The sequence below is a fragment of the Uloborus diversus genome, chromosome 1, assembly GCF_026930045.1.
Source record: "Uloborus diversus isolate 005 chromosome 1, Udiv.v.3.1, whole genome shotgun sequence".
Classification (NCBI taxonomy): Eukaryota; Metazoa; Arthropoda; class Arachnida; order Araneae; family Uloboridae; genus Uloborus; species Uloborus diversus.
In genome coordinates this window covers 13,559,174-13,582,480 of record NC_072731.1, presented here as the reverse complement: position 1 = coordinate 13,582,480, position 23,307 = coordinate 13,559,174, and the positions used below count along the sequence as shown (strand labels likewise).

Genomic DNA, 23,307 nt, shown 5'->3' with positions numbered 1-23,307 from the left:
AAAACGGCCATACCCACTTTGCCCGAAAGCACGTTTTTTATTCCAATAATTAGAAACGAACTTAGAAAAAAACAAACAAACAAGGAGAATGACCATCGTAGTTTATAGGTGAATGAGGTTAGAATAACGTAATATTATTCACAATAACAAAAACAAGCTGGTGTTCGACTAATCACAAGTTACAAACCTTCAGTTTTTTTTTTAAAGAAATTTATCTTTTTTTTTTTTAATTTTAAGACTGGCTTCGCCATGCTGCTTTACCGCTGCTTCGCTGGGACTGATTGAATCTCGGGGGTATTCGGGTAAACACGACATACGTATGCATCGCCGCTTGCACACTATGTGGTGGCTTACGAATGTCTACCCGCTTTGGGCCACTCTCTCTTACATATTATTTCTCAAAGGTGAGTTTTTGTGACAACTCCCTGACTTCCTCTATACTATACCAACTCTCATATGTAAGGCATCATTTTAAAGTTTTTCTTTTCTTTTTTTTTTGAGCAATCACGATTGCTTTTTGTTCTCACTTGACCGTCTTTGGTGTCCGTGCCTTTTTCAACTTGGACCAGGGGCCTCTGCAGCACCACCGCCCACCGTCCACTGCGGGCGCGGCTGCTCCGGTCCTGAGCACTGTCCCCCAGATTCTGCTTCTTCTGGTCGGTGGCGTCCATGCCCTACACACACGCACGCCTTCACACACATACACACACGCCTACGTGGTACGTACAAGCAGGTCTGTACACACACACAAGCTTACACACACACACACCTGTACACGTGTAACCGCCAAAAAGAAAGGTCAGGCTTGGGGGGGGGGGGACAGGAGCCGTTTCTAGAAACAATAACTCCAATGAGTAGGGTCCTATCGCAACTCGTGATTGCGAAACACATAATATGAATTCAAAATTTCAGAATTCAAATTATTACTATTATTATTATTATTATTTTGCACTCCTTTCGGAGAAAAATAAAAAGTCAGTACAAATTTTCGTTTTTTTTAATCAAAAAATTGATTTACTCTGTTTTTTATCACGCATTGCTTCAATGCACAGCTGCCAAAAACAGAAATGCATAGGCTGAGTTGGTTAGAGCGTCGTGTTAGTAACGCGAAGACAGTGAGTTCGAGTCCCAATGTCCCGAACACTACTGTTTTGATGACATATTTTCTTCAGCAGAATTCTGATTCAAACTTTCATAATATATAAAACTCATTGCGAAATTCTGAGCTACTGTTCTGTAGCTAAATCAGGCAACAAGAGAGAAAAGAAAAAAAAGGGAGGAGGGGTGATCCTCCTGGGCGGTGACTCTTCCGGCTCCTCGTTCGTGTCCAGCCCATGGAATACTTTTTTAAAACCATACACTCTCAACTTTACGCAAACCTCATTTACTATAAATATCATCCAGCACACAACATCTAGCATCCAGCCTCCCTGGCATTCATTTGAATTTCGGTGTATTAAATTCAAATTATGCTCTTTGGTAGCCCGATCGGTAGAGTGTCGGATTCGGGACCGGAGGGTCCTGAGTTCGAACCTCGATGGTCGAAGACCCACCGTCGTTATTAAAGGGGACTGGGCGACGTTAAATATGCTCGTGGTCTCAATGTCCTCCAAGTGAAACGATACCTCTGGGGGCGCTAGCACCAGGTAGCTATTAGCTCTTGGACTAGTTCTAAATTCTCATTAACTGTTCGATCCGGTGATGGTGCTGCCATCTATCGGTATATAAAATAATGGAGGCAAGGCACTTAGTATGCAGTCCTCGACATAAATACAGTTGTAGTCAGTTGTGACCTGAATAGGAATAGGAATAGGAAAGTATGCTCTTCTTAATATTTCTAATTTCCCGTGATAAGTGTCACTTGCAGAAACAAGAAAACCAACAAGTAGGATCTTATCGCAAGTTGGGGTTGCGAAAAACGTAATTTGAGTTCAAGACACCAAAACTCAAATGAATGCCAGGAGCTGAATGCTAGATGTTGTGTGCTAAATGTTGTAGTTTTTTAAGTTTTTTTTATTTATTTTTTTATTTTTAGTATTTAAAAAAATTGAAAGAGCTCAAAATGAAACGACATGGGTCAAACTTGCCCTGAAGAACTGTAACTAAAACTCAGTTCACTAGTATGGCAGAAAATGAAAGTTACTACCTGTTTCAGGGACGGATGTTCCTCAAAATAGAAGTTTTAAAAAAAGAAGAAGAAATAAAGCGAAGAACTGGTTCCTTCCAAAGGTTACAGCCAAGGGGCCGTGGTGGCCTGATCAGTAAGGCATATTGGACTTGGGGCCGGAGTTTCTCGGGTTCGATCCTCGCTGGTCGAAGATCTACCGTTATCATTAATGGTGACTGGGCGACGTTAAATATGCTCGTGGTCCAAATGTCCTCCAAGTGAAACGATACCTCTGGGGTTGCCAGACCAGAAAGTTATACGGTTCCTGGCCTGGTTCTAAATTCTCTAATTATCCATAGATGGCACCACCATCTAGACCGTTCGGCCGATTTCCATGAAATTTGGCACAAAGTTAGTTTATAGCATGGGGGTGTGCACCTCGAAGCACTTTTTCGAAAATTCGATGTGGTTCTTTTTCTATTCCAATTTTAGGAACAAAATTATCATAAGATGGACGAGTAAAGTACGAAATTATCATAACGTGGTACCGTAACATGGACACAAGCCAATTGGCGAGATACCAAATTATCATAACGTGGAACCGTAACATAGGTATAAGCCAGTTGGCGAGAAAATTCACCATACATTATTAGTAAATATACAGGCGATCCAAAAGACCTTTTAATTTTTCTATTACTGGCAAAACCGTGCGGGTACCATTAGTAATCAATAAAACAAGATCTTATAAGTTCTTTTAAATGCTTTATTTCTCTGTAAAAATAAAAGCTTGGCCCATAATTTTAAAAAAAAGGGAGGGGGGATAGACTTCACAAAAACAGTCGATTTTTCAAGCAAAAAGAGAAAACCAACATCACATTTTTTTCTCCCGTCGATAATCTTTCTTGTTATTGTCTTTATGTGTAAAGTATTCTTTTAAATCATATCAGCATTTTGACACTCCTCTTCATTGGAGTGGCACTTCAAAAGTTCGTGCTAACTAATTTTTCATCACGTATGCACATAAAAGCTAATGAACCGCTACTTGCAACCCACTCAACTGAAAGCTTAATTCGAAATCAAGATTCAAGTGCAAAAACTTAATTAATGAATTTAAAAAATGCGATTGTACTTGAAGTACACTCACTTAAAAATGTCTTCAAGTTCTTGGTTTTATCGTTTTCTTTTGCGCAGCCTTTTCCTATGAATGAATTTCGTAATTTCCAAAATCTTCAAGCTGTAGTTCAAGGGCGTAGTCATTATATTCATTTGTCAGTATCGAATTCTATCACCCCTCACCCCTTATCTTGATACTAAAAAATAAGATGAGGGGAAAGAAATTTTTATCATTCGAAATGCATTGTGCCGTAGACGTACATAAAAAAGAAAATTTACATTTGATTGTCTGTCTTCTTTATTTGTTATAATTTTGAGAGCAAAGTTTACAGGCATTAATTTCTAACTCGGGGACAAAAGTTATTCATATCAAATCAAAAGTTTTTTTTTACGCAAACAAACGCTGTTCAAACTTCATATGTTAGTTAGAACGTCTATAATGAATAAGGGAAGCAAAACGCGGCTGTTGGCAGCAATTTTGAGTCTTTTTTGCTTATTCTACTGGTTGTTTTGCTTTTTTGGAAGAGGAAGAATGTTTTTTAAACTTTTGGCTTTTTCCTTCGCATTTTCCACTTAAAAAAAGACGTTTTATCTCTTTCTTCTTATACATTTTAAATGCTTTTTTGATCACTGATGTGTCTACCTATAAACACATCAATACTCAATCCTTCCTTTTTGCCAATTACGTAGAATCCAGTCCGCAATTTACGAAAAGAATTTTTCGTCGTAAAAGATCCATACTGCCCTGAAATATGCAACTCTCTCTTTTAATTATTATTGTCGTAATTATTTTTTATTATCATAATTATTATTATTTGCTCATGTTATTTATTTCTAGCAGACGATCGATAAGAGAGCTACACAATTTTAATTCTTAGAGTATCTGGACTCTAGTTTAACAGGCATTTTTAGAGAATATTAAATATATTTTCCAGCAGATATTTCAAGAAATATTGTCTTGATTCTAATGGGTAATTTCAAGGATTGCTGGTCTTTTTCTCAAGGAGGTTTTTTGGTTGCCGCAGGCGACCTCTTTAAAACGTTTACCACAGGAAACACCGAGGCGAGAACCGTAAGCTGTTTACAAAAACGGTTGGATAAAGACTTCAGAAGACACGTAAAATACATTAAATACACTGCCAGCTCAGTCGTTTCATCCAAGGACGGCGATTTCGTGTTTATTAGCACTCGTTCACCCGGAATAGGAAGTGACTGAGCTGGAGGTGGAAAACCTCTGAAGGAAGCCAAGAGTTTCAAACAAACTGGTAGCTAATATAGAATTAGCCGAAGATTGAAGGTAAGGCATGGTATATTCAGTAAGTTACCGGCCCTATAGTCAGGGCTGAGGCAGAAATACATGAAATACACTGTCAGCTCAATCATTCCATCCGACAGCTGCAGTTTGAGTGGTAGAAACCACAGTTGAATGGGAATTAGTCTTGCAAATGTGTGGCGATGTCTACCAATGGAAATTTGTTTTGAATGAATAAGTTCTAGCTTGTGCCATTTGTTAGTTATTAGTATCCTTTCCTTTTTTGATTAAATTTATCTGATTCTAATCAAAACTCCTTCAGGAATAGTTAAAGCAAAAACTTTGACATTTGAGAGAACACGTTTTTGTGAGCACTCCCTTTATTTTTTACAAGGAAGTTAACAGAGCTAGTACATGATTTGAATCAAGGAAAGTTTTTAGAAAATGTAGCTAAAGCAGTACATGTTCTGAGTGACCTAAGCACTTCCAGAAAATTTTCCGCTAAAGATTGCAGAGAAATTTGTTCAATTTTTGTTTAAAAATTGAAAAACTCGCTAGTTAATTTTTCGAATTGAGGTAAACTTGGAAAAATCGAGATAAAAGCATTTATATAACGTCCACTTTAAAATTCGCTTAGTAGATCAAACGAATTTCGTCTTATTCAATTAAATTTGGGCTCTCTATTGATAAGTAGTATTAATATGCATAAGGATTATTTTGCATCCATATTAGGATATTTATGCTAAAATTTTGTCTCGAATTGGAATATAAAAAATATTTATCGTATTTTTTTCGAACCGGTCTCAATTCCAGTGCTAATTGGAACAAACTGAAGCTTTCAGTGAAATTCTTCCGTAGTTTTCGAGTTTCCCGAACACTTTGGGATAATCTTTTTTTTCCTATAAAGATAACGATTTTTTGTATCATATCTAGGGTTTAATTTATACGGCAGCTTATGGAAGTTTAGCTCCATTTCTTTTCCTTTTTATGTGAATTTTCTCATTCCATAAGTAATTCAGAAAATGGGGATGAGCTCCGTAGACTATTGGACTCTCTTCCCTATTTTTTTTTTGGAAATTAAACCCTGGTCACGTTTCACTTGTTTACGAAAATAAGAATAAATTTATTTAGGGGCTGTCCATAAAGAATGTCCCACTTTTTTTCATCATATTTGACCCCTCCCCTTTTGTTACATAGTAGCACACTTAACCTTACACCCTACCCTCCAGTTGTCTCATGTCATGCTGCATTACGAAACAGCAGTACGTTATGAAAACAATGCGCGGTGTTAAATTATTTTGCAACCACCTCCCTTCCCTTTGTCACAAACTCCCACAATTTCACGAGCCCTCTCCTTCCTACAAAACGTGACATTATTTGTGAACGACCCCTTACTGTATTTCAAAAAAAAAAAAAAACTTACATATCTGTTAACTTTCACTTGCAGTTGTTGAAAACTGTCATCGTGTAGGTCTTCTGAAAATAACAAAATACGCAAAATGAATATTGAACGAAGAAATAACATTGAACTATACACTGATACACTAAATACTGAAACCGTAAATGCATATTTAAATTTTAATATAGTAGACCTTCGTTTTACGCGGGGGTTACGTTCCATGGAAATGCAGCGTAAATCGAAACCGCGTAAAGTGAAACCTAATAGCAGTGTTAAAATAGGGGTTTGGTTCCGTAGATAAAAATACTTTTTTCTAGTGATAACTAATTGTACAATAAGTTTAATGTGTACTTATATCGATTTTTATGCAAAACATGCATACAGAAAACATAAATTAATTTCGTGTTCTGGAGGAGCTGGCAATGACACTTTTGACACTCATTAAGAATTTTTCTCTGTAATTCTTTGCAGAGCATTAACGCATCCATGACCACTTGCGTCATTTCCATGGTAGAATCGTCCTTCACCAACAATTCAGAAAGATCATTCCTATTGCCTAGGAATGGCTCACAATTTTCAATGTGAACACTTTTGTTTGCGTGTCACTGATGTCGGTATCCTCGTTGGTTTTGTCCTCCTTTGTCCCTCCTAAAAGCTCTTCTTCCAGTGAGTTCTGAACACTGTGTGAGTTTAATAACTTCTTCTGGAAAGAGCTCTGTAACCAATCGCATAAAATGTCTCCAGTGGCCCAAGCTCGATTATTAGCACGCCAAATTGCAGTTGATTACGTCTAAGCTGCAATCTTTAGGAGTTTGGATTTTGAAAGGGGGCAAAATTTTATCTGTTTGCATTGCCGCATCCGCGTAAAAACGAAATTCATCCGCGTAAAATAAAATAACGGTGTCAAATCTTAAACCGCGTATAATCGGCACCGCGTAAAATGAGGGTCTACTAGTGTGCACCAAGAAAACTCTATTGTTGAAATATTTTTAGGCACATGAAGAATTTTTTTCAGATCTAAACGAGTTTCGCACAGGTTTAGCTGCAAAAGAATGACTGGAATTAAGAATTTCTATGTTTTAAACTTTTACACATATTAAACTAATTGATACGCGAAATTAAAAGATTAAGTCTTTTTATTGAAGTCTTTTTTTACAGTTAAAAGTTATTAATGCATGAACTTTCTGTTACACGGGAAACATATCATCTGGATTCCAGCTAATATGGGCCGAAAAATGACCGAGGCTGCGAAAATACTGGGCTATTTTGAAAGCTCGCGCAACTATTTCTTCGTACTGAGTTTTTTTTTTCTACTGCCAGGATGTGGTCGTGTTTTCTGGATTCTGCCAGTTTATCGATTGCCGAGTTTTCAGGACTCCCCTGCATTCCACTCTCTATGGTTCGCAATGATGCACAAATAAGGTTTTGAAGTTCTTGTATATTACACGCACCGGTAGTTGATTAATCAGCCGAAAATGTCTTTTACAGACGGTCTGTGACCGTCCAAGTGAGTGGAGGTTTTTGTAACCAAATGGAATAAAGTGCAAATTCACTTAAGGTGAAATGAATCGAACTAAGTGAAGCTAGGTTAGGGTTATCAGTATTCCGGGATTTCCCCTTTTATTCAACACACAAGCACGTAGACGTATTCTATGAAGGCAGATTCCCCCCCCCCCCACGGTGTTTTATATCGAAACAGTGATGCAATTAAAAAAATCTTCCTGGGATAATATAGCTCGTTAAGACAAGGGAGCAAATTACATTTTGACTACTAATACTAGTTGGATTGGAGTCAAATTTGACAGTAATACGGAAGATCACGCTTTTTCTTACCAATTAGACGGAGCAGGCGGACTGAGCGCAGTGAGTCATCTTCTTCCTCGGAAGTCCTAAAAGGATACAAGAGCATAAGTTGAGTTGTTACTCCAAAAAAAAAAAAATAATAATAATAGTGATAAACAAATAAATAAAGAAAAATAGAAACGAAAGAGCATTATATTTAAACAAATACAAACATTGCTAAATTGGTACTGGCCTTCAAGTTGACAACTGATAATACTTCGACACGGACGAGTATGTCTTATTTTGATCATTCAGATTATTTTATATGCAACATTTTAAAAATTGATTCCTAAACGATCGCAATCTACGTATTTAAATGTGAATTAATATTACAAGAACTGACTTTTATAAGAATCGCACACGAAACTTCCGGAGGTCACATGCAGCCTCAGGGACACACCTTCCCCACCTTTGGCTTAACCATCTAACTTTGCATAACATCAGAAATGAGTTTTTTCTTTTAACTTGGTTAGTATTTCAAGTTGCATCAGTAGAAAAAAAACGAGTCATTCTAAATGTTGCCTACAAATGGAAAAATTCGTTGCATTAAGACTCGTCAAATTACACTAAATTTTATAAGCCTAATATGTTTTTATTGCCCACTAAAAAGTTACCTAGTCAGCTAAATTTTCAACTAGTTTTACTACAAACTATCCACTTTTGAAAAATTCGTCCATGTCTTTGAAGAATAAAAGACTGATTTACTTGTCCTTGATAAGACCCAAACTACTTTATGCTATTGAGGTACGGGGGTGCGCAGCAAGAACTCCCATTCTGAGACTTGAAATATTTCAAAATCAACTTCTCCGTGCTATGACGGATCTACCTAATTTTGTCAGAAATAGCACGATCCATAAAGATCCTGTTATTTAACCATTTCCACATTTATCATTACCACTGCAACAAATTACTTTTCGAAATTAGGCTCCCACCAAAACCCTGAAATTGTCAAACAAATTGATTTTATCTCTAAATGATCGACAGCGTTCAAATCCTTGTAACGCTATGATTTTAAACTTCGCCGCTATCAACTTCAATCGCGGCGCGACGATCGGGAGCGGATTTCCCCGTTGAGCGAATTTCTCCAATGGGAGCATTTTCCTTACACACATACACACATACGCACATACATACGTACATACAGACGTCACGAGAAAATTCGTTTTAATTAACTCGGGGATCGTCAAAATGGATATTTCAGGTGTCTGTACGTTCCTAGGCACATATCCACGTGTGGTCGGGTTGAAAAAAAACTCAACATTCATTTGTGGGTTAGCAAAATGGAAATTAAGGCCGATTTTTTAGGTGAAAATTTTTTTTGCGAATACAATGCTTCCATTTTTGTAAAAGGAAGTAAAAAAGAAATAAAATCTGAATTTCTGAAGTGAAAACTTCTTTAGGCGCGTTGAGCACTTTTGAGGTGGAAAAAAAACATCCTTTCACGGCACCAAAAAGCAGTTACCTCACAAACACCAGAATACAGCGCATGCGCGGCTTCTCTCTGTTCCTTTACCATTGAGCTGTCCTTTACGCGCGATTTTTTCGTAACGATTACGAGGCTCAGTGGCACGATCGGCAGCGCATCAGTCTCAAGACTCGAGGAAGCTACCCGTTGCGAATACGATCCTCACCCTCATATAATATTTCTAAAATAAAAACTTCTTTAGTTGCTGGATGTTTTTTGAGATGAGAAAAAACAATGTTTCTGATATCGGTGAGACATTGTGTTTGCCGTTGCCGCTCTGAAAAAGGACAGCTAATTGTTACGGTTGCGGTTTATATTTCACCGGATAAGTCTTCAAGAGTTGTTTGCAATAAGATTACATTTTGGAGTATATTTTGATATAATTTGGATATAATGTAATAGAATAGTTGAAGTATTTTGAGGGTATGTTAACTCTTTAAGCTCTCTTGAAAATAAACTGATGTGTGCATCACATGACTTCCTTTTAGTCCAATTTAATGTCATTTCCCCATTATTGGCAATTTTAATGTTATTCAATTGTTTACTCTCTAAATATCACCAACAGTGACCAAATTGAAAGCAAATAAAAAAATCGCCAAATTTGTCGCCAAGTTGGTGACAAAACTTGGCGACCAAAAGACTGGCGATATATCGCCAAGTGTCCGACAAATTATAACACCACTTGAGTTTACATCGAAATTTACAATGATTTTCACCCAAAAAGGGGCAAAAGACCCCCTTAGGAACATCCGAATGCAACCAAAAGAGAAGGTGCACAAGTAGACTCCACTAGGAGTGTACGTACCAAAATTCAACTTTCTAGGACATACCGTTTTTGAGTTATGCGAGATACATACACAGGATACGCACATACATACGTACATACGGACGTCACGAGAAAATTCGTTGTAATTAACTCGGGGGTCGTCAAAATGGATATTTCGGGTGTCTGTACGTTCCTAGGCATATATCCACGTGTGGTCGGGTCGAAAAAAAAAAAAAAAAACTCAACATTCATTCGTTGGTGAGAAAAATGGAAATTAAGGCTGATTTTTGAGTGAAATTTTTTTCGCGAATACAATGCTTCCTTTTTTGTAAAAGGAAGTATAAAAAGGAAAACTAAGAACAATCATTTTGGTATTGGTACTATAGTCCACTAGTAAAAGAAGATAATGTAACCGTTTTCTACTTGACCTGTAAGTAAAATTACTGCTATCCATCCAGGAAAGGATTAGGCTGCATGAGTAGAAACTTTAGAAGGATAATTTCAAACAGCATATCATAAAATTGTGCAAAATCCCAATGCATTAAGAATAATTTCTATGGGTTGGAGTACGATAAATACTTCTTATTAAGCAAAATCAGAAGTGGTGGTGAAATGTCATTTAAATAATATTGTTAAAGGTTCCAGTGCAGCTTCAACTTTCTTGAAAGGACGACACAGTTCTTGAGAAAAACACAGGAGATTTATTTACACTATGTACAGGAAAGATCGTTAACAACTGCTAAATTAATCATCAGCAATTAAGCAAATGACAATCAACACCGTAAACTCAACAGTTACACACATATTTACATCCAAATGCGAAAAACAACACAGCGAAATGCCTCGCAATAAACAGAGCACTCTCAGTACAACTTCTCAATCGAGACTGACTCTTTATGCCGCAGAGGCTATTTATAAATCCTTGAAAAGTTTCCACAATGTTCCATTGAGAAGTTTCGATAACATTCTACAAATATCTCGCACTTTCTTTTTATTCATTCACAAATTTTATCAATGAAAAAATAGGGGGACCGTATAATTCAGTCAAATGTCAGGGGGTTGTATATTCATTACAAGAAACTATTTACATGTTAGGTTACTACAATAATTTTAGATGAAAGATAATGGATTGAACGCCCAAATTTAGCAACGACAATTAGATACAATTTAGATTACGACAAATTAATCACAAAAATAATTACTATTTACAGAATTTGTAACAATATTTAAACTTGCCTACATATTCTCCAAAAATCATGAAAGAACACACGTTTGTTGAGCGTTTATTTAAAAAACGGATTTGTATTTACCTAGCTGTTGTATTCACCCCACAATATGATAAAATGTTTAATTCATATGTTGAAAATGCATATTTGTTAAAGAAAAGCATGCAGTAGAATTTTTTTGTTTTCTGTTTTAGGGGAAAGTTGGGGAAATGAGATGTTTCGTTGAGCAAATGAAACAACTGACGCCCAAAAGGAAAACTTATTTTCCAGCAGCATACTCAAGTAATTAAATTTCCTGAAAGCTAATGTGAATGTTTAAGCATAAAATGTTACTTTTTTTCGGCTAAGATTTTCCCTCGGGATATGATGTTTTCCCAATAATGCACTACATAATTAAATAAATAGAACGAAAGTCATGTTTCGAAGAATTTCATCAGAAGAATGTAGAAGGAATTAAAGTTTTAGAAATATTTATAAGTCTTAAATTCCTAAAAATGAGAACGATTAAATAAAAATTCCAGCTACGGAAAGTTTTTTTTTTCTTTTTTTTGGCCAATGGTACTCTAAGGTGATGGAAAATCAGTTCAAATATGCTTTTCTTTTATTTTTCAAATTCCAGACATAGGCTGGTAACATTCACAAGTACAAGAAAATTTTTTTTTAGCGTCACTCAAAATACTGAGAAATTTATGAAGCAATGTTCGAGGCTAAAGAGTTTACACACAGTAGTAAATTTTACAAATAACTTCCATACTTTGAAATGCATGAAAACTGTTTATTCAGAAATCATTTTTCTTTCCGACTATTAGAATCAACATAAGAGTAATTCTATTCAATACTACTTGATGTACACACGTACGCCAAAAGCTCTATTACGGCATTTAGATAGATAATCAGTCTGGAATAGCCTTAAATGAACTTCAGGCGGATGTCCTCCCGGTTTGGGGTCAAAACTTCGCGTCCAAAACTTCGCCGATCCATTATTCTGCGCGGTCAAAACTTCGTGTGGACAAAACTTCGCGCGGTCAAAACTTCGCGTGGACAAAACTTCGCTTGGACAAAACTTCGAGCGGTCAAAACTTCGCGTGGACAGAACTTCGCCGATTCATTGCTTCGCTTGGGTAGAACTTCGCGCATTCATAACAATGAACTTCCTTAAACATATCATAAAAACTTAGCAAACAATTAAAAATGTGTCTTTTTTTGGGGGGGGGGGGGGACATTGGACACAGACTACATAAAAAACTAATTTTCCATAATGAATTACTTGATTGCAAGTTAACTGTGTAAATCCTAAATGAATTTAAGTATATCAAGTTAATAAAGTAATAAATAGATATAAATTTGAAGATTAAATTAAGATTAATTGATCACTTTTCCAAAAACGATTAATTGGTTTTATAATAATAATTTAATGTTCTATAGCTAACTAACTGAAACGTTTTTAATGATTAAAAATTTTGTATTGCCCTGGAAGTTTTGTCCTGGCGCAGTTTTGACCGCGCGGAGTTTTGTCCAATCGAAGTTTTGACCAATCGAAGTTTTGTCCACGCGAAGTTTTGACCGCACGAAGCTTTGTCCACTCGAAGTTTTGACCGCGCGAAATTTTGGCCGCGCGAAGTTTTGCCCACGCGAAGTTTTGCCTACGCGAAGTTTTGCCCACGCGAAGTTTTGACCGACGAAGTTTCGGCCGCGAAGTTTTGACCCATTACCTGTTCTCCCATACGTGTTCTTGAGAGGCATCCGCGCCGACAAAAACATCCACTTTTCCGATAAAACGCAAAACTCTCCTATTGCTAGAGAATATAAAAAACCCACCAGTTTTATGACAGATGTTATCAGTTGAAGATGGTTATTAGAGGTATCCAAACAGATCACCAATGGTCGCTGTCATGGCCAGGGCTCAATTTCTAACAAAAGAAGTGTAGGTTCCCTATAGTCTTCAGAACTTATTTTAATGCTTAAATTGCCTGAATTCAGTCCAAAATGTAATAATTTACGTGAAATTAAAAAGAAGTACAGGAGAAAAGATCTACAGCGATCTTTTTATACCTAGAAATGCGATCGGGTGTCACTTTGACCCCTGAGAAAAAATCTGCATACTGTCTGACCACGGATTTTATGGAAAAACAAGCATCCGTTTTACTGCCGGAAATGGACGAATCTATTATTTTTTAGCGATGCCAACTTTTGCAGAAGCAGAGTCTCATTCCAATAAGCAGAATAACGGCATCAAATTTTTATTTTCCCCCCTCATTCAGATAGATTCGTCTTATCTAGACGTTTGAAATTTTCATACAATCCGTGGTTGGACAGTAGCTCCCTACATAAAAGTTAGTGGAAAAAAACATACTGTCAGCCCCGCTTAATCGAATATTGTCGGTTCTAAGAAATATTATTTGATAAAGCGGGGTATTTGATTAAGCGGGGACCTTCCTAAACTGACAACATTTGTCTTAAAATGTAATACTAATAATAAATCGATAGGTATTTTAGGAAATAGTTAATGTTATTGCAAAAAAAGTTTTTGAAATAGGCTAATTAAACAACAAAATAGTTCAATAATTAGTACAATACAAGTACGAATGGAAATTATAAAAAGTATAACCTACAATTTGAGTTATGAAATCTTTTGGCACCTTTTTTCAGTACGTTATTTTTTTGAAATATTCCATAATTTAACTATCGACTGCGCTTTTCTTTTCTTTTTTTCTTTTTTTGTAATGACACAGGCAAACGAAATTTAAAAGAACAGTGTAAACGTTTTGACGGAATATGAATGTTGTTTTTCTCGCCTTCAATGTAGAATTGTTCTTACTAAATTTCTTTCTAATTTATTCAAAATTTTTCTCAACAAAAATATTTGCTAAAGCAGATTAACAATGTTCGATTATTCGGGGAAATTATTCGATTGAGCGGGGATCTCTAACATTGTGTCTATGGGGTAATATTCGGTTCCAGGTGTTTTTATTTGTATAAGCGGGATATTCGTATATCCGTTACCCGATTAAGCTGGTTGACAGTATTTGGAATAAATACAGTTCGGTGTATAATGAAGCATTTAAAAAATATTAAAATACGCTTAAAACCAGAGCATTTTCTGTTGCGTTTCAGAAACTAACGACTATTCTGCCGTGCTAAGCGTAAAAGTGGTATCTGCAGTAAAGCTTAAAATGAGAAATTCCTGAATAAAGTTTTACAACTCGTTTCTTTAATTTGTGACTTGAATAAATGTTCAACTTGCGGTAGTTGTTTCGTAAATAACTTATCTAACCTACATAAGAGCGTATTTTTGCAAAAATCTTAATTTAAATAATGAATGCAGTTACGACAAATTTTCTCTTCAAAACTTTTTCATATACTAGGTTAATTTCACCATAAGTGACTATTACTTGGCATTTTTATGGGTATCTGCACAGATACGACAAAAATAGCTTAGTAATACGTGCTTAATGTATCATTAAATAACACTCTGCTTTATTCAGACTTAGCTGCAGCAGCTTTATTTTCTTAATACAAATCTAACAGTCTGAAAAGTACCATTTTCAAAATTTCGGACATTTGAAACTGTTATGTGTTGATTCTATCATTTGTAATGTTTCATTTTATAAATTCACTAGTGGTACCCTCACGGCTTTGCCCGTAATAGAAAAATTAAAAGGTCTTTTGGTTCGCCTGTATATTTACAAATGTATGGTGAATTTTCTCGCCAATTGAATTGTACCCATGTTACGGTTCCACGTTATGATAATTTCGTATCTCGCCAATTGGCTTGTGTCCATTTTACGGGTTCCACGTTATGATAATTTCGTAAATTACTCGTCCATCTTATAATATTTTTTTTCTTAAAATTGGAATAGAAACAGAACCACATCGAATTTTCGAAAAATCGCTTCGAGGTGCACACTCCATGCTACAAACTAACTTTGTGCCAAATTTCATGAAAATCGGCCGAACGGTCTAGGCGCTATGCGCGTCACAGAGATCCAGACATCCTACAGACATCCTCTGGGCAGAGAGACTTTCAGCTTTATTATTAGTAACTAGTGGTAACCTCACGGCTTTGCCCGTAATAGAAAAATTAAAAGGTCTTTTGGTTCGCCTGTATGTTTACAAATAATGTATGGTGAATTTTCTCGCCAATTGGCTTGTACCCATGTTTTGGTTCCACGTTATGATAATTTCGTATCTTGCCAATTGGCTTGTGCCCATGTTACGGTTCTACGTTATGATAATTTCGTAATTTACTCGTCCATCTTATGGTAGTTTTGTTCTTAAAATTGGAATAGAAAAAGAACCACATCGAAATTTCGAAAAATCGCTTCGAGGTGCACATCCCCATGCTACAAACTAACTTTGGGCCAAATTTCATGAAAATCAGTCGAACGGTCTAGGCGCTATGCGCGTCACAGAGATCATGACAGACAGGCAGACAGAGATCCTGACAGACAGAGACATTCAGCTATATTATTAGTAAAGAAAAGATAAAGAAGATAAAAAAGATTATTTTTACCCAGCATAAAGATAATTTTGACAGCAGACGATACTTAAACAAAAATGTAATTGGCCGAAGAGTGAAATGCTTCTTTTTTTTTTTTTTGAATAACAGAAGTTATATGAATATTTTACATGCATTTCATTTTTAAGAATTTGCATTTTAAATAAAAATTTAAATAGAAAAAGCTGAAAATTTACTTGAACATTTGTGCAAAGTAGTACTATTAGTTTTTATTATCGACCTATATCAACTATTCAACGGTAAACTAAGTTTAGTACTCTGTTATAATATACTACAGTCGACTCCCGCTACAACGCGATCCGACTTACGCGAAATGGCTATAACGCGAATTTTTCACGAGTAACGAATTTTAGAGCTAATTTCGCCCCAACATGAATTTCTTTAGAAGGAAGTATCAGCTTCGTTATTGGCTACTAAATATTGATTTCGTGAATGTTATTACGTCCCTTTGAGCATCACTGACAGCCAAAGTTCCCACGCCAAACTAGTCTTGTGCATCAAATAACCATAATGGCACCTCAGGGCCACCTTCATCTAAAGTTTGAAAATGTGAAGAAAAAGAAAGTTTCTGATAAAAAAAAATTAAAAAAGGCTAACGACCAAACGGCACGACCTTGAGGGTCACGGATTTTGATAAAATTCTAGATATAGGTCCATTCCCACTAGGTAGGAGCGCAGGTAAAGCGGTTTGACTGCATAGGCCCTGGTTTGGCTGCAACGAGGGCCCAAAGTTGCTAGTTTGGCCCTAGAAATGCAATGGTGTTTCCATTGGAATTTCAGACTTCGACACTATGTTCGATCTTCCAACACCCTTGGCATCTTTTGTTAGTAAATTGAGTATAAAGGGAGAACACGTATTTATTTATCGGCACTATCTAAGTTATTTGAAATGTCGAAACGATCTTTTATTTTTTTCTTTTTGTGTGTGTGTGTGCCATGTGCAATAAATCAGAGCTTTTTCTCCTCTCCCATTTTTGCTTATCAATGTGGGGTATCTTTGATAGCAGACGATAAATATCCAATTAAAGTAAATGTCTTTATCAGCAAACAATAAATACTTTTTACTAGCACCCGATTAATATAAAACGAAAATAATTAGTTTCATTTGCAAACGATAAATATGCTGTAACTATGTTATTTTGGCAGTCAAGTTATTGAAATTAAAAGTAGTAACCAATTTAAATTTGAGAATCGCTTATTAAAAATTAGTATCCAACATAATTAATTCGAAGGTAAGCATGCAAATGGCTCATACTGCAGTACAGTAGCAGAAAAATTGATAAAAATGGTAATTTTAAAGGAAACTCCGTTGCATCCTGGGTCCAAATTATCAGCTTCTGACCCCTGTTGCAGCCGAACTAGGTTCTATGCAGTCAAACCGATTTACATGCGCTCATACCTAGTGGGAGTTGACCTATATCTAGAATTTTGTCCAAATCCATGACCCTCAAGTTCGTGCCGTTTGGTAGTAAGATTCTCGATATGCTTGAACAATTACAGTACGTCGAAGGTAGCGCGACAATAAGTATGAGTGAATCTTCCACATGTACAATTAAAAGTAAAAACAAAAAGATGTCCGTAAAAGTTTAGAACTTAGTTTCAATATTGAAGCTTGCAGAGCAGTCTAGCAAAGTAAAAATTATGAAAATGGAAGCTACGCGCGCTATTGCATTGTGGATTAATAAAAAGATCAGGTAGAGGAGATGTAGCCACAAATTTAAACGTTTTAAATAAATGGTGAAGCGTATTTAAAAATGTATTAGATAAGAAGAACGATCTGATCTTGCAGCATAAATCATCACTAGTATCCTCATTTTTTAACTCGTAAATGTTGCTACTGTATCTACTGTACAATACTATTTTGTGCATCATTATAATTTTACTGCATGCAGTGCGTACCGTGTTGTTTTATTTTATATATTTATTCCCATTGTTCATTCATTTTGTGTATCTTAAGTATTTCATGTTGAATAACAGTTTTTTATTTTTTAAATACAGTAAAAGTTCAGTTCTTTATGGAAGAAACTGTAATGGTTAAGGAATGCTTTAGAGCAGTTTGAGGGGTGTTTATAAGTGTCTAAAAGTATTTTGTATGCTTTAAAAAATTTGTATGCATGTATTTTTCCACAACGCGAAATTTCAACTTACGCGAGGAGTCTTGGAACGCATTCCTCGCGTAAGTCGGGACTCGACTGTACTACATTATTAAATATGATGTTTTACTAAGGTATAAAAGTTGGATCTACAAATTACTAAGGAAAAAAGTGGTAACTGCGAAGATACTACTTTAAAGGCTTATTTGTCACTTACTTTCAAATTGCCTTAGCAAACTACGCAAAATGTGCGTTTATGACTTCTTTAAAGCTTTTTTTAAAATAATCAATAAGGAAAAACAACCTTTGAGAAAGAATATAGATAACTTATGCGATGATATTTGTTAATTTCCTACTGTATACTATAACTGAGTAAACAATACTTTACAACTACCAAAACTGTAAAATTAAACTCAATTAAGGAAAATATTTTCCCTAAGTACGAACAAGAATGGGTTTGTTTCCTTCAGTCAAAAGTACTACTTTTGGTCACTGAAATTGGTAGACTAAGCAAAAAAAAAATAAAGAAATAACATGGGGCCAGAAAATACTTTTAGTTTCCCAACATTTAATTTCTAATTATTTTTATTAAATGCCTTATTTTTAAACCAAAAGGTTTCCACGTGTGACGTCACAAATGATGAAAGCCATCTTGAATCGGAGTGCGTGGTTGTCTTTTCTGGAAAGATATCGCCTTTTAATGATTTTTTCACCGCGAGCAATTTATTAGCGGAACGACAATTGTTAGTAAAATAAAATATTCATATAGCGAAGTTGGCAGGGTTCTAAAACTTTATTCTGGCAACCCTAGCAATTCGCTCACTTGTGACGTCAGCAGTAAAAATGTAAACCACGGCTGAATGTCGTTTAAGATTTTTTTAAGAGAAAAAAATAAGTCAATATTAATGAAAAAAAAGTTACTTACCGATGTTTTGACCATGCTCTTTCAAAAAAATATATTTTTGAAAAATGGGAAACAACCCAATTAATTTCCTAAATTTATATGATAATTAGTGAAATTAAATGCATAAATAATGGAATGAAAATTCTAAAGAGACCTTTGCGTTTACCTTTCTGAAACCTAAATTTACTTTCCTGTCTTTGTTTACATTAGTTAAGTGAAAGCATATAGTTTTCAAAAAAAAAAAAAAAAAAAAGATAAAATAAGCACATTAATAAATGCAAATGCGTCAGTGCACATTAGAGCAATAAAATGAAAACTTCCAAGTGTTTATTTAAACCTGGTTAAGTTTAGGTACTCCTTCTTCGTTTAAATTTTAAGTGCATTCAGTTAGAATACCTAATGCTCGGAGAGGCAGAAACAGAATTTTAATTATTTACGTTGCGGAAAAGGAAGTTTTATTTTCATGTTTGCCTTGAAGAAAAGCAAATTTTTTCCCCGGAATAAGAGATTCTTTATTTACTTCGTGCAAAATTGCTTTTAGAAATTTCTCATTTATAGTCCAATTACTATGACTTAAGAGGAGTAATAGCTCCGAGGTTTAAAAGTAATATAAAAGGTATGTGTTGATGTATGTCTATATTTATTTTCTTCAATAAATTTCCCAGTCTTTTCAAACTATATTATGTACTCTATCAATATTGTTTTAGAACAGTAGTTAAAGAAATGCAAGGATGAATAAGCTTATGCATTGAAAAATCAAATAGTGTTAGGCACACATTCTTAAAAAAAATTGCACGAGTATGTTTCGAAGTTACACGGAACCATTTTCTTCCTTTCAAGGATATAGAACAGAGAAAGCAAAACAACGAAGCCCTGTGCAAAATTTTATGCAAACAACGCACAAAAATCTATAGAAAAAGAAGCTATTGCAAGAATGTACCAAAAATGATGCTGTAAATTATATATATATATATATATATATATATATATATATATATATATATATATATATATATATATATATATATATATATATATATATATATATATATATATATATATATATATATATATATATATATATACACACACACACACACAAACCAGTCACATTAATGTGACCACCACGTACTTTCGACGTCGACGTGAAATAACCAATCATAGAAGGAACGTGGCAGCACAGTGCAGTTGGGAGTATATAAAGGGTATGTGAGAGCTTCGGGAAAACATTTCAATCGTTGGCGTAATGCAGAAACGAAGTTATTTATCCGACGTTCAAAAGGACATGATCCTTGGTTTTCGGGCCCAGGGGGGAAGCATTTCCGAAACGGCCGAGTTTGTGAACTGTTCGCCCGCCGTCGTGGTAAAAGTGTACCGTGCATGGCAAAACGGAACTGTCAAAAATCAGCGACGTGGCAAATGCGGCGCACCACGAGCCTTAGAGGACACAGGCGAACGACGGCTGCGGAGATGCGTTCGGGCAAATAGACGTGCTACGGTCCAGCAACTGAGCACCCAGATGAACCAAGGGGCTACCAAAAGTGCCTCCCAAACTACTGTTCAGCGAACGTTGCTGCGCCTGGGCCTCCGAAGCAGACGCCTGGTTCGTGCACTTATACTGACAGATGTTCATCGACGATGAAGGCTGGAGTTATGCCCGCTAGTACCGCAGCTGGACGTTCACTGAGTAGCAACAGGTAGCGTTTTTCGATGAATCACGTTTTTTGCTCCATCGGACAGATAGACGTTGGTGTATAAGGCTTGAAACCTCTGAAAGCAAACACCTTGCGACCATTTTCGAAACGGTCAAATCTGGAGACGGGAACATTATGGTCTGGGGAGTATTTATCTGGCATTCTCTAGGCTCACTCATCATTGTAAAAGGCACGATGAATCAATACAAGTACGCATCTATCCTTGCGGACCTAGTCCTCACGCCTATATAAGCATTTGTTTTCATCAGGATGATGGCATCTAACAGCAGGACAATGCGGAGTGCCATCCTGCTGGGATGTACTTGCGTGGCTAGAAGAGAACCAGAATCAGTTTACCGTTCTCCCCTGGCCAGAAAACTCACCTGATTTAAACCCAATCGAGAATCCGTGGGATCATCTCGATCAGATTGTTCGCGCCATGTATCCTCAACCGAGTAATCTAGCAGAGCTGGCCACGGCATTGGAGTCGGCATGGATTAACATCCCAGTGGCCACCTTCAGGAACCTAATTGATTCTCTTCCTGCACGTCTTGCAGCAGTCCGCTCTGCGAAAAGTGATTATTCTGGCTATTTGACAGGTGGTCACATTAATATGACTGGACTCTGTATATGTGTACATATAAGTACAGAACCTAATGCAGAACTTGAAGGAAAAGAGAATAGAAGCTAAGTCGTTGACAAAATTGTAATAATTTATTTATCTGTTCTCATTGATTATTTTGCTTTTTTTTTTTTTTTTTTCGACGTTTGTCATTTGTTTATGTAATTGATACATTTTATTGCTGGTTTTCCTAAGGTTTCACTATGGCATTTTTTGTGAAGTTTTCGAAGGTTTCTTGATATCTATGAATATTTTTTACTGGTCGTTGCCAAACGATGGGAATTTATATATATATATATATATATATATATATATATATATATATATATATATATATATATATATATATATATATATATATATATATATATATATATATATATATATATATATATATATATATATATATACACACACACAACGGTTTTGCTCTTTTTGTCGCATAGCTTTTATTTCCTAGCCCTAAAGAGAACTTCCTTGTACATCTGAAATACGTATTAGGTAATTTTCACAGTAATTGCATTGGCACTTTACGCCAAACTTTTTTGAACTATTCAACATTGTACAATCTACAGCTTGTGCAAAAATAACTATTCTAAGTTAAGGGTCTTTTATTATTTTTTTTTTTAACCGAATCAAACTTGTTTTGTCTTCAAAACCAGAAATTTTCTCCATCAAATGTCTACCTTTAACTGCCAAGGATTACCAATACCATACAGGGTTTTTATATAACTCCTTTCGCCAGTCAGTCATGCCCCTTCCTTGATGGAAACCCCTGCAGTAAACCTTAAAATCCTCAGAAGACAAAGCACTCAGCGGCTTTGTAGGGCGTCATATCAATAGGTTTAGATGGCATCTCTTCAAAAAAAAAAAAAAAAAAACTTTGTGTAATGTTTATGTATTCAAATCTGCCGCCTTGCTTCATTTAAGTTGATACAGCTTAATTTAGTCAGTACTGTAAGCTTCCTAGATCTGATAAGAAAAAACTTTTGCATAAAAGGATTAAAGGCTGGAATTATTTCTAAAATACTACTTAAAGTCTTTCTTAGTGAATAAATTTTCAATCATTTTGAGGAAGGACAACTTATCTGGGGGGGGGGATCATGCTTTTCAGTTTCTTGCCCCTGCTCCCTCCTCCCTCTCGCCCAAGCAGGTTTTCTTTTAAAACACACCAGGGCCGAATTTCCTCCCTAGTTCGCCCCTGCCTTTAATATTTTCAGCTCAGAACTTGTATATTTGTATCCTGAAAATATGGCCTCAAACTTGTTATTTACTTCACCTCAAAGTAAATCAATACTGACTCGTTACAAACTTAGATTCGAGCTCCAGAAATAGGGATCAAGTTACCTAATAAAAACTAAGCAATATTGTCGCCATTTTGAAACCAGACAAAATAATCACATTTATTTATTTAGAATAATTCAGTTCAGAAGCTTTTACAGTTACGTCTAAAATTACGAAACTATCTAAAATGATGTCATACTTAGTAACTCATTTATACAAACACATTTGCGTGAAGAGGTTCAAACTGATTCCTAAACTATTTGATTCTTAGAGGGGAAGAGGAATCGTTACTTCTCTCTAATGAGCGTCCCTAGATGCTTTGAGTGCTGTTAACTTATTCAAACAGCGGCTGTTGGACGGCAGAAAGCTGAAATAATGGAACCGCTGCCAACAGGTTCGAAATGTTCATGAATTTGTCGGAGAACTCCTCAAAATAGAAATCCTGTTGGGAGTTTTGAATCTAAACACGTTTGTTCTTTCAATTTGTGCGGAAAAATAATGGTGTTTCAAAGACTTGAAAAAAATAATGATCTAGTTTATTCTGCTGATTTACTGGAAAACTTTTTAAATAATTACTGGCTTGAAAATATTACTGCAATTGTTTACATTTTACTCAAAAAGTGCTTGAATACAACGTGGATGAATAATATCGTAAACGGTTTATAAGTTTGGAAGGGAGTCATGACCCCCATAACCCGTCACTTGTATCCGTCCCTTATTCCACAACACTGACAAGAGTCGGAGTCGTGAAGTCGGAATCGAACTGATTTTGAGATGAAGCAGTCGGAGTCGGAGGCTTTAAAATTCTTGGAGCCGGAGTCGTTCATCTTCCCTTTTGGGTTAGTGAAACAATTAGCGACATATCAGAATGAATTCGGTATTTAAAAGGAAATGATTGGTTTTTGGACTCATCAATTCAAATGTACTTTAAAGGCGAGAAACGAAGCTACCCAATAAAGAAAGAGACTGCATAACTAATGACCTCTTACGATTAAAAAAAAAATTCTGTTCGTAAATTAAA

General features: G+C 35.7%; 1 protein-coding gene across 1 annotated transcript in view; it reads right to left on the bottom strand.

Annotated features, from left to right (window-relative positions):
* The window catches only part of LOC129234297 (cGMP-dependent 3',5'-cyclic phosphodiesterase-like), a 137,310-nt gene extending 116,436 nt beyond the window's left edge, over window positions 1-20,874 (bottom strand). The window contains exon 1 of the mRNA XM_054868292.1: window positions 20,764-20,874. Within this exon, the coding sequence (XP_054724267.1) occupies window positions 20,764-20,874 (111 nt within the window). The remainder of the gene's footprint in view (window positions 1-20,763) is intronic.
* Between the last annotated feature and the right edge of the window lie 2,433 nt (window positions 20,875-23,307).